This window comes from Cydia amplana, chromosome 8 (assembly GCF_948474715.1).
Source record: "Cydia amplana chromosome 8, ilCydAmpl1.1, whole genome shotgun sequence".
Classification (NCBI taxonomy): domain Eukaryota; kingdom Metazoa; phylum Arthropoda; class Insecta; order Lepidoptera; family Tortricidae; genus Cydia; species Cydia amplana.
In genome coordinates, this window is record NC_086076.1 from 18,135,072 (window position 1) to 18,151,244 (window position 16,173).

General features: G+C 40.4%; 1 protein-coding gene across 1 annotated transcript; it reads left to right on the forward strand.

Annotated features, from left to right (window-relative positions):
• The first annotated feature begins 1,453 nt into the window (after positions 1-1,453).
• On the forward strand, positions 1,454-15,846 carry LOC134650129 (adenylate kinase 7-like). The gene is made up of 16 exons (XM_063504969.1): positions 1,454-1,711; positions 2,159-2,314; positions 3,138-3,277; positions 5,193-5,320; positions 6,132-6,284; positions 6,588-6,669; positions 8,289-8,375; positions 9,065-9,223; positions 9,897-10,016; positions 11,550-11,731; positions 12,419-12,510; positions 12,964-13,074; positions 13,263-13,544; positions 14,066-14,193; positions 14,675-14,833; positions 15,624-15,846. The coding sequence occupies exons 1-16, from the start codon at positions 1,465-1,467 to the stop codon at positions 15,828-15,830; spliced, it is 2,433 nt and encodes an 810-aa protein (XP_063361039.1). The 5' UTR covers positions 1,454-1,464; the 3' UTR covers positions 15,831-15,846.
• Positions 15,847-16,173: the final 327 nt, after the last annotated feature.

Sequence of the window (16,173 nt, forward strand, 5' to 3'; positions counted from 1 at the left end):
AAAAAAATAAATATAGGATTTCAGAAAGGAGGTTTAAAAAAGCTTTTCTAAATTGGTATCTGTTTATGATACTTAATTATTCTGAACAATGTACTTAAAATAGCTTAAACATGACTTGTATAATAATATTTGCGAATAACGCTGCTGCCTTATGGAAAATACAGTAACTAGGTACCGTCAGCTGCAGAGAAAAGGTACCACTCCTGCATAGAAGTTTGTATGCAGGGGTGTGGTACCTTTTCTCTGCAGCTGACTGTACCTACAGAATACTACAGATAGTTTATTCATCGTTATTTGAACCTATGTAATAGGTGCTACGTATACATTTCTTTACCATAATCCATGCAATAAGGTGAAAAAATTCATACATGTATGTATATGAACTAACTATACATCTGCTATACAGTGAAAAGATATAAAAACAGGCCACATTGTTTGTGAGATCTCAAAGCAAACCGACCGTTTTGCATTGCTTGCGAGTGTAAATTAAATAAATAAATTTAAATGATAAACTGTGTGTTCTCTAAGGCGGCAGAATACGGGTGCTGTGTTTATTTTATCAAATATATATGTCGATATATTTATTAGTTTTATTACAAATTAATAGTGCCAATAAACATTGGTATTTTTTGTATCAAGGTGCTTGGGAACAATTATTGACTAATTATATAAGTTAAGCAATTTTAAATAAGACTAAGTATAATCGAATATTTTAAAATGTAATCTAATAATCTAAATATCTTCTATTTTAGAAATGTAGGTACTTGTTTTAGTTCTCACTTAATATTTGAGTACCTACATATTATTTTAATAAATTGAATGATTTACTTATTAATTGTTATAGAGGATATCATTATGTGTTTGTTTTACATGCTGGACATAATATATTATGCTTCATTCTTTAAGAATATGCTGTTTTACTTGTTTAGAACCTCAGTTTTTAACACATGGATGCCCACAGTGGCGCACGCGACTTACTAATGCGAATCTTAATGCCTGTGCACACCGGCTGTGTGTGCGTAGATGTGTACGTGCGCGTTGTAATATACAGATCCTTATGAGAGACGGCACATCGCTTGCGTGACGTATGCGTGCAGCAACATTTTAGCGCACGTGCACGTCTACGCACACGCAACCGGTGTGCTCTGGCCTTTAAATGTGGTAGGTACCCACAACGCCAAGAACGCTTAATAAGTTTTGCTAGTGACCCGCACGGGCTTCGCACGGGTTACACAAAACGATAACGAAAATAACACACACAAACCTATTATAAATATTTACTTTACTCCAATTACTCTTTGACTTCAGCTCAATCGAGGACCTTATAATATAACAAACCTCTTACAGACAAACTGAAAATAAAGAGAAAAAATACTTGTCAAATGTCATTGTCCAATGTCACTAAAACTTAAAAAAATAGATTTTTTTCTATAATAATAATAGGTATAGCTTAAAGTTCGCAAAATGAATAAATCACGCGATATAATATCGTCAAACTCATCTTCAGAGCTCGACAATCAGTTCTCATATAAGCGCTATTTTATCAACAATTTGGACTCGTACCATGGCGAGCGAATACTAGAGCTTATGTCGAAGATTATTCTGGAAAGGAATGCGGAACAAGCGAGGGCACCTTCCCCGCCGGTTATGGTGGCCGAGGATGCAGAGCCTTTGCCGCCGCCGCCGCCTGAGATACCGTATGAAATTATCGGTAAGTTAAACTAGAAGGCCTCTAAGAAAGCGTCAGCGACCCGCCCGAGCGAATGAAGCGAGTAGCGTTACGGTTACGCTGCTAGGAACTCTTTCAATGATTATGTAATTTTGAGGCTGTGTGTAGGTAGGTACTTACGCGTAGATAACACAGCCCAAAAGCACTCCCACCTACTTGGGGGTTGGCTCTCTTTTATAACTCTCTGTCGCCCTTTTTTCACATTTTCCTAGGTTTCCATTCTTCCTGTATAAATGCGGCTGACCGCATAAATATAACGGCAGTGATAAACTGAGCCCATGTATGCAATGCGTTATGTTGTCAAATTTCAGGGTTCAGATTTCATAACACAACTTAACCCTTGCATACGTTGGGTACTGTAAAATCTATTATGCATAATAGCTAAGAGGGGTGGGCTTCTTTTATAGCATATTATCATGAATTCCCTAGGTACCGTCACTGACCCCAAGATAAAAACACTGGACAACGTAGCGCGGATCATTCCGAAGGACCAGGTTCTGCCCGACATGCTCACATGCGGCACGGTCGTGCTGGACATCAGCTACGATCGGGACGAATTGAGAATCGCCATGGATTACATTAAGCGTAAGTGCGTAAGTGTAAGGCCTGAGTGGACGATCGTGTTGGGCGTGCGTGTTAAACAAATGCAAACATATACTTAGGAGTGGCCTTAGTGCACGCTGCTCAAATCATTTGTAAACACACGCCCCGCCGAACGCTCCGCGTCGACCGTCCACTCAGTCCTTACAGTAAAATTAAAAGAAATCCCCCCCCCCACCTAGAAGATCAGTCTCAGGCACTAACTCTCCAATATGCAGGTTATGTAAAATTGCTAATGGTTGCTGTGACAAGGCGGATATGCACTTTGACCCACAATATAGATTTATAACATTTGTCAGAAAATATTTGTTAAAAAATAAATAATTAGATAATAAGTTTAAATTTAAGTATTTTTATAGTTGTTTACTTATATATGTTTTGCATGCGGTGTTTACCTGTAACTGATTGTGACACCACTCCTTATATGTAATAGCTAGTACTTTTTTAATGTATCGATGTCAACAATTGTTGGTGAACCTTAAATAAATAAATAAATTGAGTTTCAGTTCGGTATTTAAGTACCGATGACGAAAAACGACCAAACACGACACGGTTAAGCATTTAGATTTAAATGAGTCAAAATAGGAAAACAATGTTTTAATACTTTTAATCATGTTCGTAACCACACGCTACCCACGGCAATGCGTCACTCTTTTCAGCCCTAATTAAGTACCTAAATTAGAAATCGATTTATTTATACATTTATAGTGCCAATGCCAAGTTTGTACAAAGATAGCGTGGTCACAGTGTAAATCTAGCCATCACGAGAAATGTGAGCTTTTTTACCACAGATTCAAAATACTTGCAGTGCTAAAAGATTTGCTGGCGAAACACGGGAGTGGCGCTTCAGAACCCGACGATGAAGCGGCCGCAGGCGACTCCAACAAGCGATACTTGATCCTCATCTCCACTGTTATGACCTGGGCCGCCACCAAACCTTTGGATCCGGTGAGTTTCCACCACAGAGTTGACAGAGATTCTTGCTAAGACGAAAGTGGGATTTCATAACACTATTAGAATCTAGTGATAGCAACGTTGTAGCCCGATGGTGAAGTAAACACAGGCGACTCTAAGTGTAAGCCCTGAGTGGACGCTCATGTCGGGCGTTTTGCGGGGCGGGGCGAGCGGCGTGTATCTCAAACAAATACAAACGTATAGGAGCGGCCTCGCTGCTCAAATCACTTGTGAGCCCGACGCCACGCTGCACGCCCCGCCGATATGACCTGGGCCGCCACCAGACCTTTGGATCCTGTAAGTTTCCTCGAATTATCTGATGGCCTAGTCGGTTGTGACTCTCCCAATGCATGCATAGCTGGTCCTGGATTTAACCATGAATGCAGTACAGAGCTCGACGATAAAAAAGCGATACTTGATCCTCATCTCCACTGTGTTATGACCAGCGCGTAGCGAACGTGCCAATCGCTTACGCTCCGTAGCGATCGAAACGCAACTGTCACTGTCGCACTAATACGGAAGAGTGATAGAGAGACACAAAGCGATTCGATGGCGAAGCGCAAGCGATCGTCACCTTGGCTAGGCCGGCTGGGCCGCCACCAAACGTTTGGATCCTGTAAGTTTCCCCGAATTATCTGGCTTAGTGGTACAGTACGGACGTCTTTTTTTATTTTATTTTTTTATAAAAAAAAGTACGGACGCTAAGCACGAAGAATTTCGTGCATTGACCCGCCACCTGTTCTTATCTCTATCCTCCTAAGGCCCAAGGCCCAACCATACATACCATATAAAATTTGCCACTGAAATTTGAGCCTAAACTGTAGGAAATAAAGTTGATTATGCGTTGTTTGAAAATTAAACGAAACAACGCAAAAGCGACTCTGTTCCAATTGAACATGGTTTAAATCATTTATTACTGCGTTCATATAAATCAGTTATGTTTAGACGTCGGTAAATAACCTGTAGATTAAGTAGGTATTTATTAGGACTGTTTCATTTCAAACATAGATAGAGAGAAGTAAATTTTTACATACTTTAACGGCACATGTCAAAAAATACAATAATAAAAAAAAACCTTAAAAACTACTACATTTAAAATGGTTTAAATTACATCGAACTGAAGAAGTACGTACTATAGGTAGGACCTTGGGCCTTAGGAGGCTATCGCACGGGTGTTATATGTGCGTACGAAATTCCTTGCATAAAATCAAAAGTTAAAAAGAACATAATTGTGTTATTGATTTTTGGAACTGCCCTTACTTATCCATTGCCCCAAGAGTTAGTTATGACACAAATATATTTCCGTTTTGTGAAAGATTTGTTTTAAAACCGTTCGATTATTTTGTTACCAAATTGAGTAAATGCTTCCACATTGGGCGCCGCCGGAAACATTCTTCCTTTTTTTGCGACATCCTGTCTATTGCGATGTACCTACCGCATTTTGATTATTGTGCACTGTGCAGGCCAAGTGCCTGTCCATTAATTGAAATGTGCGTGTATTTTTACAAGCTTTTATTTAACTTGCAGTGTATGTAGGTACTTACTACTTTGCAGGGGTCAAATCATGCAAGTTAAATTTGACTAACTTTCCGGTTTCCGATTTGCATGCATAAGTACCTATCTAAAGTAAGTCGGGTCAGTCGGGTGACAATGAAATATTATGGTCCTACCATCGAGCTGATCTGATGATTGAGATAGGAGGTGGTCATAGGAACTACATATATTATGTCATAAAACAACGCGACCTAAATTGTGCTATTACTAACCTAATGTGTGGAAAGAAAATTGTGGCACCTATTTATGCCATAACAAGTGCCGGCTGAGCCCAATTTGTAGGTACAGTAGCTAAACACAAAATCAGGGTAATTTATTACCACATAAAAAACGACTTCACCCAACTTTTGCCCAGGATAACCCAGAAATGCCGTTCATCGAAACCGATTTCCGCAAAAGAAAGCCTCACCTCAACTACAAACTACACTACGATACCGAAAACGAAGTCATAGGCATTGCGAGAAAGTATCGAAGGCAAATCGGGTAAGACATTAATTACTGCCGTGATGCAATATGCTTGGGTCAACAAAAAACCTTAGGCGTATGTCTGCCGGTAGATATTACTAGGCTTTTGTTTTAGTCAAATAACCAATATCAGCATGACCCTTGATGTCATATTTTACTATGGATACTGAGGTCACAATATACAGGTTTTAGCTATTACAAACTTGTAGCTTTAGAGTGTAATACCGATCTATTGTTCTATGAGTAGTGACGCGTGGATACTACGGCCGTGACTCACTTATGGTCTTATCTAAGCAACCGTTCTGACATCGTGGCTTGTATGGTTTAACCTCAGTATTAAAACAAAATCTATAATGACGATTTCGGTTCGTCGGAAAGTACATTGCGGCGTCTTTCTAAGCGAATGTTATAAGCTGTACGCTTAAGACTGTCTTCCAAATACTTAGAACTTACAAACTCACTATTAGGCTATTGCCCAAAATTATTAATCGAACGAGCGAGCGAAGCGAAGTTCTTACATTCAACTTTGAACTCACGGCTGGCAGATCGGCTTCGTAGTTTTTTGATCTTTGATTGTTTATTCCGCGATAACTCTAGTAAAAGTTCTAATTTAATGAAATTTGGTAATAGCGCAAACGATTGGCATCTTGGTTAGACACCGAGCTCTTAAAGGCTCGTTATGACATGAGAAGGGTTCACAGTTTACTGCTGAGTGATGTTGAAGAGCGGTCCGTTCACATTCGATAGCGATTTTCAAAATTACTCCGCTTTCGAACGGGGTAATTTTGACCCACGCGGTGAGTAATACATTGTAGTGTCACAATTATAGTGCCACAGTGGTGTGTGCGGGCGTGACGTACGGCGGGCGAGAGGACGTGCTGTACTACTGGTTCCAGAAGGCTTGGGAGTGTGAACCACTTCTGCCGATCCTTGGAAGAGGCGCAAACGCGGTTCCACTTATCAACGTTCTGGATTTAGCGCAGTAAGTGCCTGGTGATTAGAGAGTGCGGCTGACGTTCACGAGGCTTCATTACACAACTGTTCCCAGCATACGAGTTATAACTACCCAAAAAAAAATGAAGTATACTCGTAGCTACTATTATGCTTGTATATTGCTTGTATGCAGACTATTAGCATCGAAATGCTAAACTAAATAGGTAAATCTGAAAATTGCTTTGTCACTTGAATTTATCAAGAGCGATACGTTGCATAGACTATATTTAGTTATGTTAAATCAAGAATTATAATGCATACATAGTTTTAAACGAGACATTAATGGTTTCAGAATCGTCTACAATTTGGTGACGGATTTCCCGAGGAAATTATTCATGTTGGCTGTTGAACAAAACGTAACGAAGCAAAGAGAGGTTACCTACGTATTATTTTAACTATGGAACTAAATTTAGAAATACACGAGTTATATGGCATAGAGTATTTTATAAGTTTTTTCTACTCGTAGACTGCAATGGCCTCCGTAGCCTAGTCGGTAGTGACCCTGCCTACGAAGCTGGAGGTCCCGGGTTCGAATCCCGGTAAGGGCATTTATTTGTGTGTTCATCACAAATATTTGTTCCTTAGTTATGGATGTTTTCTATGTATTTAAGTACTTATATGTATCTATATTATTATATATATCGTCGTCTAGTACCCACAACACAAGCCTTATGAGCTTACCGTGGGACTAGGTCGATTTGTGTAAGATTGTCCCATAATATTTATTTATATTTATTTATTTATTTATAAAAAAGAAAAAAAAAAGAAAAAATGCTTTCTGAATTAAGACTTCGTATACCAAAGTAGAAAACAAAAACATCCAAAAACAAGATGGGTAGATGAAATCCGCTTAACCCTGGGGCCTTACTGGTCCAGAGTTGCAGAGGGCAGAGTACAGTGGAGATGGTTGGAGGAGGCCTATGCATGCCTATGCCAAGAGGCACACCGAACTGCGGGACATATTGTAGTAAAAATAATAAAATCGACTTAATAATAATAACCGTTGTACCCAAGGATCGGAATAAAAGGCTATATAGATAGATACCAAAGTGAAATCGCATACTTTTTTCACTATGGGACCCCAACTTAACTATAATTTATTTATTTATTTAAACATGCTCTGTGTAGTAAAAAAAATGTATGTTACTGTGGGTCAAATCTTGGAAGCTAAATTTGACCACTGCCCGATTGAGCTGAAATTTTGCATTATGTAAATTGGATGGATTGGATTGGATTGCATGACATTGCAATATTATAAATTATAATGACATGGAGCTGATCTGATGATAGAGACAGGAGGTGGCCATGGAAACTCTGTGATAAAACAATGCAAACTAATTGTGTTAAGGGTTGTTAGAATTGTCTCGATGAATATTAGTTGCCTAGCTGTGGAATTAAGAAAAGTCGGCGAGCTTGTACCAGAAATGTTGGTAATTTTTGCCAAAAACTTATTTATTAATTGTGTAGCTCTTTTCAACCAAACCCATTTATTTATTCCTTTACCCTGATTGAGTAGTTAAATACCTGATTCAATAGGGAATATTACACGAAACTCTGCGTAGGGGGCGCCACTACCACAATCCGTCACAATCTAAGGGTCTACCGCAAACGAGAGGGTAAGAATAAGAATTAGAAGGTTGTTATTGTCCACTGTGTAGGTATACATACCTATAGATGATCTTTACAAATAAATGGTGTCAACAGCTGCCCTCGAAAGTCGAAATTTTGTTATCTAACCTCTATATGACTAGCATATTCGAGAGATAAAGAGGCAGATAGCTCAGTACCTATCGATTTCGCGTTTCCCGGTATGCCCTTTGTAAACAAACCGCCTTGATGTATGGCGCCTGTGAAAACTTAAAAAAAAAACACGTTAAGGCAGAGGCACAGTATGTCTAAGTTACTCTATGGTTTACGATGGGTGCTAGTGCTGCACTCTGGCGACAGAACATTGCATTAATACCCCCAATTCAAACAGTGATTTTTCCTTCAGATAGTGATATCCCTTGGTCGCTCCGCTGGGACAGGAATGTTCAAATGCATCCCACAGGAAGACGCCTTCTTGATTCCGGAAATGGATGTAACGTGTTATTTTACGTTATTATACTTATTATCAATCAACATGTAAATTCATATAAAACGACCGGTCTGGCCTAGTGGGTAGTGACCCTGTCTGTGAAGCCGCGGTCCTGGGTTCGAATCCCGGTAAAATCATTTATTTGTAAATGTCCTATGATATATTATTATAAAAATGTTTATTGAGCCCACTAAATTTCACATTTTCACATTAAGTTTCGCTCCTTCTGCTCTGCCGACCTTCTTTAACCCTTTAACCGCCAGAGTCTGATATATAAGACATTACATATCCAGCTCATTTCGCCACAGTCTGATAAATAAGACAAAGATCTGATTTGGTTTTTACAGCACATTTATAACTCCCGTGACTGGTATAGTCTTAACCTTACTTTGCGTGGTACAATTACTGTCGGTGGCGACACGAGCACGCTCGATCAAAAATTGCTGGTGGTTAAAAGGTTAAGTGGAGTAAGTAAGTATTTGTATACAATCACAAGAGTTAGAAGTGACGAAAGAGCTTGTAGACGGACTTACCTGACAGTTGGTCTTCTCCACATTGACCTTAGACACACTCAGACAATGCTAAAAGATTTTCGTAATCAACAAATTTAAATTAATATCATAGAACACAGATTTGCATTCTGTAGCTTAAACTCATGCAAAAAGTTTCTGAGATTCTTGTCCATTACACAGCAAAGGATTTTCGACCTTATGACACTGAACCTGAGCATGGAACCGGGGTTTATCGTGGAGACCATGTCTCTCCAGTGGACCACTGAGCTGCCATTTGCCGAATATACCCCGTTTCTCATAAAGGAGTTCAAGAAACTACGAGGACTGAAGCCATTTAAAGTGAGATTTTCTGGATCCGGATCTGGATCTGTGGACATCACGGTTTTTTCATTGTCTTGGGCCTTACCATGATGTCTAATTGGCAATAAGCAATAAGTTATTGCGATTCTGTTTAGGACCTAAACTGAATTGCTAAAGGACGGAGCTACATGAGTCGCATAACTCCGTCCCTTAGCAATTCAGTTTAGGTCCTAACCAGAATCGCAATAAGACATCATGGTATATAAGGCCCCAGTACAGTCATGCATGTCAGTTGAAAATGGGTGGCCACCGTGATGTCCGTGATGTCCAGAATCATGTTTCTCGTGAAATATATTCGTGTGTACAATGGTATTTTACTCAGGTCTTATAGTCAAATATCTAGTGGCCATCAACCCAGCTGAAATACATAGGGTGTATTCGGGTAATTTCGTATGTTGGATAATTCCGAAAATGACTCGAAATTCCATTATATCAAGAGTCCTTTTTCGGAAGTATCCGAAGGTTTTCGACATTCAGAATTACTACCTACACCATTTTCAAAGTAGATGTGCTTGAAGTTTAAGCACCTAACTTACGGTGTCACGGACTCACGGTCCTTAGGAAGGCCAACGTCTAATAGAAGGGTATTTAAAATAGTGCTTTCACCGAGCAAATACCTTGAATTCCTATAACATAATATATTATTTCTCAGATCGTTATTTATGGCCCACCTATAGTCGGAAAAACGGCTCTGGCAAAGCAAATCTGTGAGAACTACGGTCTTGTTTACATATCACCTGAAACTGCCGCTAAAGATGTCATGGAGGATTTGGTTAGCGTTTTTTTCTACCTACTTCGTTTACTACTTTAATGCAGGGATGTTTCGAACATCCGCATCCGCATCCACAACCGCGGAACTTCCGCATTATTTTCAACATCCGCATCCGCATAAAGTCGATGCGGAGCTTATGCGGATGCGGATGTCGAACAAGTCGGTACAGGAACTTCTTAGCGGCGGCGTAAGTGCTAGGACTGCTAGGTAATTTCGTCATTACCTATAACGAAATCGTCTAGATCCAGAAAAGTCGGCGAAGTTACTGTTTATTAATTATAAGTATTATAACGCGCCTATATTCTTGCTCAAATACTAAACGTTTCGTTTTCTTTAATAAAAAAATACTAAAAATGTAATATTTGACGTTTTCTAAGTACCTAATCTTGACATCCGCATCCGCATCCGCGAATGTGAGCCCTTAAATATCCGCATCTGCGGATGTCAAAAAATCTGCATCCGCAACATCCCTGCTTTAATGGTTGAATTAAGACTTCGTAAAAAAAACTAACATGACATACCTACTTTTCACTATGGGCTCCCGACTCAACTATAATGACTTCATTACGAAACACTTTAGCGACCAATCGCGTCTCGCCGCGATCAAGAGGACAAAACCAAAGGATAGAACAAAAGACATCAACAAGCTTTTTAGGGTTCCGTACCCAAAGGGTAAAAAACGGGACCCTATTACTAAGAGTTCGCTGTCTGTCCGTCCGTCCGTCCGTCTGTCACCAGGCTGTATCTCATGAACCGCGATAGCTAGACAGTTGAAATTTTCAATTATGTATCTCTGTTGCCGCTATAACAACAAATACTAAAAATAAAATAAAATAAATATTTATTTCCCATACAACAAACACGATTTTTTTTGCTCTATTTTTTGTTGATGGTGCGGAACCCTCCGTGCGCGAGTCCGGCTCGCACTTGGCCGGTTTTTTTTTATGAAAAAAAGTAGATGTCTTTTGTTTTATCCTTTTATCAACTGAGATATTTACCTACCTAATTTTGTTTTATTTAGGTTGTATATGGTCGTAAAACTATTATTTTTGTTGACTCATAGAAACAATATTGTAAGTATTGTATACCTAAGTAATCAAGCTTTTAGAATAGAATAGAATAGAAATCATTTATTCAATTCTTTTCAATCACGTAGGTACTTTACTTAGGCCACTCGGCAAATTTCGTGGCCTAAACACGTCTGAAAAGTTTCTATTATATAACGACAAAGGGAATTGTTATCACCCATTTAGCTGACTGTCAGCAGATACCTACTTATTTTTTTAACTTATCAATATTAGGCAAGATTTTTGTGTCGTGTATTTCCTAAAGCTTGAAACCAAAAAGGAACTGATGATAAGATTCACCAGGGTCGAGCCAGCCTTCGTGGTTACTTAGTTGCTTAGAATAAGATCAAGTGGAGCGGCTACGTACGTAGATCCAAGTGTTTCAGACGGACATGAATACGCGTAATTTTTTTTAAGTAGATAAATTGTCATGTAGCAAGCATGTAAACTAGATATTTGGTGATAGGCACGCCGTGTTGCCCACTGGGACGAGGGAGAAACATCCGCGTTGCCCCAAATATCTCCCGAAGAGGAAGTTGTGGACGATGAGGACGACAACGCTGAGGATGAGGAGGCACGCGCGGCGGTGAGGCAAGAGTTGGCTGTGATGCAAGCCGGGCTGGCCATCAGCGAGGAGGAGATTACTGGGTACGTACTATCTTATAGATTCTTCTTATCCGTCGAATTACTCTTCGCAGAGCAGTCGTGGTCACGTCGAACGACGAACGATTCTACGCCAGTTCTCCATGGCAGATGCTTCTCTGGCACGTGTTAAGTGGGGTGTTGGTAAGGGCTTTTATCTGATCCATCCAACGCATTGGGGAACGTCCTCTTGACCCAAGATCTTATAGATATGGGGACTTATTCTTAGAAGATGGGGCATACATAATTAATGAGAGGTGTATCGCCATAAGAAGAAGTGGTGGGTATGAGCGATGAGGAGGACAACGCGGCTGAGGATGACCTAGCGAGCGAGACGGCCAGGCCATATTGTTAAGGGATTAAAGATCCTCCTCCTGCTATGAGGTATGTCCGAAAAAGTGGGGATGAATGAGTAGGATAACGTTGAAGACGAGGCGTGTGAGGCAAGGGTTGCCTGTGATGCAGGACGGGCTTGCCGTCAGCGAGGTAGATATTATGGTGTATGCGTTACGGGCTTATATAGATATTATAGGGGATGTTCTAAGAACTGTGGATAAATAACGAGGAAGCTAGGAGCTCTGCAAGGTGGTGAGACTGGGGTACTGTCAGTTTGTCACGTCAAATTTTAACACGTAAATAATGAATGGCCTCTGGTCAATCCGAACTTAATACGACGTGTTTTTCCTGTCTCAGGTATATGCGAAAAAGATTGCTGTGCCGAGAAGCTCTCAACAGAGGTTGGGTGCTGGACGGGTTTCCGAACACTATACCGCAGGGCACTGCGCGTGAGCACGTTGTTCAATATAATATTATTGAGTAGATTGAAATGGTTCTATTTCAACCGACTTTTTGATAGGTTACTCGGGAATCTGGCACTTTTTTATCCCCTTTATACCATCATGGTCACCACCTTCTTAGTGCTAAGCTGTCCTGGCATAGCTCACTAAGGGAATCTGCGCAGCCTGGGCATCCAATAACAAGAATTGACATTTGATCTCCACCCCAAATGAAGAAACTATAAGGCCTCATTGGGATTAGTCTTGTTTCAACACGATGTTTTTTTTTCCACCGAAAATCCACTGGTACAGACCAAGGATGTTCCGTAGGTTCCGGAAAATTCATAAGTACCAAAGTTCTAGTATTAAAATTAAAAGAGTACCTAATAGCGCTTTCTATGCCTAATCAAATTAAATTTCACACGTTTACCAAAACGAAATAGTACCTAATGATTACTGCAGTATTTGACAGAGGAGAAGAACAAGATTCTGACGCCGAAGAGGAAAATGAAGAAGACAAGTTTGACGAAGATGCTGATTTGTACAGTAATGTTCTGAAGAAAATTCTGCCTGGTACGTAAAATATCCCAAGAAATTTGTATGTGGCTAATTCAAGTAGTATGTTTTGACTGTTTTGAGTTTCTACTTCAAAGGTTATTTTTTTCAAGAATTTTTAAAACTCTGTCAACCATCAAATCTGACATCAACCGAAAATGCACGCCAAATTGCCAATCCACCACCGGTTACCGGTTTCTTTGCAGATATTGTAGTAAGCCTTGAAGCGACCGACGACTTCATTTGCGACAAAGCTATGAAACTACCCGAGGGTGACTCCCGACTAGACGAAGAGGTTGTGCTCAACCGCCTCTTCGAGTTCCGTACCAACGACGCCCGTGACGTCACACCACTGAATTTCTTTGACGAGCTGGACATACACCCTCTCATAGTGCATGTGAAGGAACATTCCGATTATGCTATGAAGGGGCCGTATGCGGCCGTTTCTTTGCGGATGGGACGGCCTTGCAGATATTCTAAATTACTCGGTAAGCGATAGAGAAACATTCTACAAATAAAATTTGCCCAAAAATAATACGATCAACGAACTTCTGTCGCAATTGATTAGTTCGTTATGTCCGATGTGCCGCTCGTGCCTAATGTGTAGTTTTTATCTTTATCAGTCGAGTCGACGTACGAATAGATAACTTCGAGATTTTTTAACCTTTTAACCGCCAGCAATTTTTGATCGAGCGTGCTCGTGTCGCCACCGACAGTAATTGTACCATCACGCAGAGTAAGGTTGACGTAGTTACGGGAGTTATAAATGTGCTGTAAAAACCAAATCAGATCTTTGTCTTATTTATGACTGTGGCGAAATGAACTGGATATGTAATGTCTTATATATCAGACTCTGGCGGTTAAAGGGTTAAGGAATGGAAACCTTTGGAAAAGTTGTTCTTTCATAAGTTACCCATCTTGTCACTATATTGCCTTCATTTTCATTTTATCGAGTCTCTAATTTTTATGTCACATGTTTCAAAAATCTAACGTCTCCAATTTATTTTAGCTATGATTGAGGCCGCTGAAAAGAAAGCAAAAGAAGACAAAGCCATACAGCGGAATGAAGAAGCTAAGGCGCAGAAAGAGCTAGAGGAAAATATGAGGAAAGACCGGGAGGACAAAATGGAATACTGGGTGAGTAAGGGCTCATTTAGACGATGCGAGAACTCGCATGCCAGTTTCATTACATTGCGGGTTTTGATCGGTCGGTTGATCTGGACGTAACCAACACAACAGTCCGCAATGTAACTAAAATCGCATGCGAGTTCGCGCGCCGTCTAAATCAGCCCTAATGATGTGATATGTGATTTTTACGAGTCGAAAATATACAAAGGCACTGCGTTTGAAAATAAAAAGAGTTGTATGCCGGCAGATGAGACAACTGAAGTAGATGGCGCTGTATGTCGTCATATATTTTATGTTATCTAGAGCTCATACGTCACTTTGACAAACTAGTAACCGCGCATATTTTATGGGGTATTAGTACCGCGCCAAATAGTTCAGCTGTCTTATCTGCAGCTAAGATATTTTGCTCTACTTAATGCTTCTTAGTTTTCCTTTGTCTATTGTCTAAACCATATGGATACCACAGTTGAATACGTACATGTGATTTTAGTCGGAACTATACGCTGCGATGCGAGAAGAGGAGGAACAAGCGCTAGCGGCGGCCGGCGAGCCGATGCGCAACTATTTGGTGCACAACATCTTTCCCACACTCACTCCGGCCCTGCTCGAAGTCGCTAGGCTGAGACCTGCTGACCCTATCGACTTTCTGGTAAATATATAATTATATGTAGTTGTAGTCTCGATTCACAACTTGGTATGCGATTCACAACTTTTTTTTTTATGTGATTCACAAGGTAGATCGATGGTCTGGGGCCCGTTTCTCAAAAGCTTGTCACTCGTAATACAAGCGGATGTCCTTTTTGACAGCTTATGTTAGAACGGGACTTCCACTTACATTACAAGGTACAAGCTTTTGAGAAACGGGCCCCTGGTCAAGATCGTAAGGGACCCTTACATTAGTCTAGCGTTTGAGATGACTTGTTATGTACACCTGCTGAACCTAAGCCATGAGTAGGTAGAGTAACGTGTTAGGCGGCATATACAGATTCGCACGCCGCGCATAGCGTACCAGTGTGATAACCGCGTTATAGTAAGCGAGCTAATGCGCAACTGTCTTGTGCATCACAGTATTCTAACTGGCGTTGCTTGAAGCCAGGTCAGCCTGCCTGATCCAATGACTATCTGGTAAAAATTGTAAATACAGTCTCTCCATCTCCAACCCAAAATTCAAGAAGGCAAACTGGCAAAAATTGCAGGGAACAGTCGCATCCTCGTATCGCAGCGCTCGGGCTTTGGTGAAACCTTGGAAATAAGAGATGTCGAGCAATGGCCTTTGGGCTTAACTATACGATAATGTAGAATCGATGAAGCTTTGCTTTGCGTATACCTAACTATCGACTTGATGGTCAATGCGGAGTGGCGACTCGATACTTAATAGTATTTGTCCAGTAATAGACGTCTTTCGGCTGATATTAAGATTCTGTATTATTGTATTATAGGCGGAACATCTATTCAAGCAAAATCCAACCGGTAAAATGCTAGAGCCGGGCTACAATCTTCAAGCCGAGAAAATTTTAGGCAAGATCAAGATTCTAGACGATGCGTTGCAAGACCTCGATGTCCAGATTGAACCTCTGGCGCCTCCAGAGGCGGAGCTGCCTTCGCCTCCATCGCCTCCTAAACCTAAACCAATGAGTGCCCTGTAAATTAGATAAGTCCTTGACACAGTGCTTGACCATTTGTAGACCGTATATTAGAATAAGGTAAAGACGAATTGCGTTCAAATGGTTAAGTAGACTAGGTATCTATGTTGTTGTTAGCATTAGAGAGATAACGGTATGTCGTAATGCAATTGTGTTAGGTTGGTCATTAGCCTGCTCATTAATAAACGTAATTATGGTTAAACGGATTTTTTATTTATAGAATAAAAAGTTGAATCTCTTACTGGGGAAGGAGTTGGATATGAACTAGGTAGAATCCCAGGCAGGCGAAGCCCGCTCAGTTATGTTTAATAGTGTTATAAATTGTAATAGCAAGGGGAAAATCGGG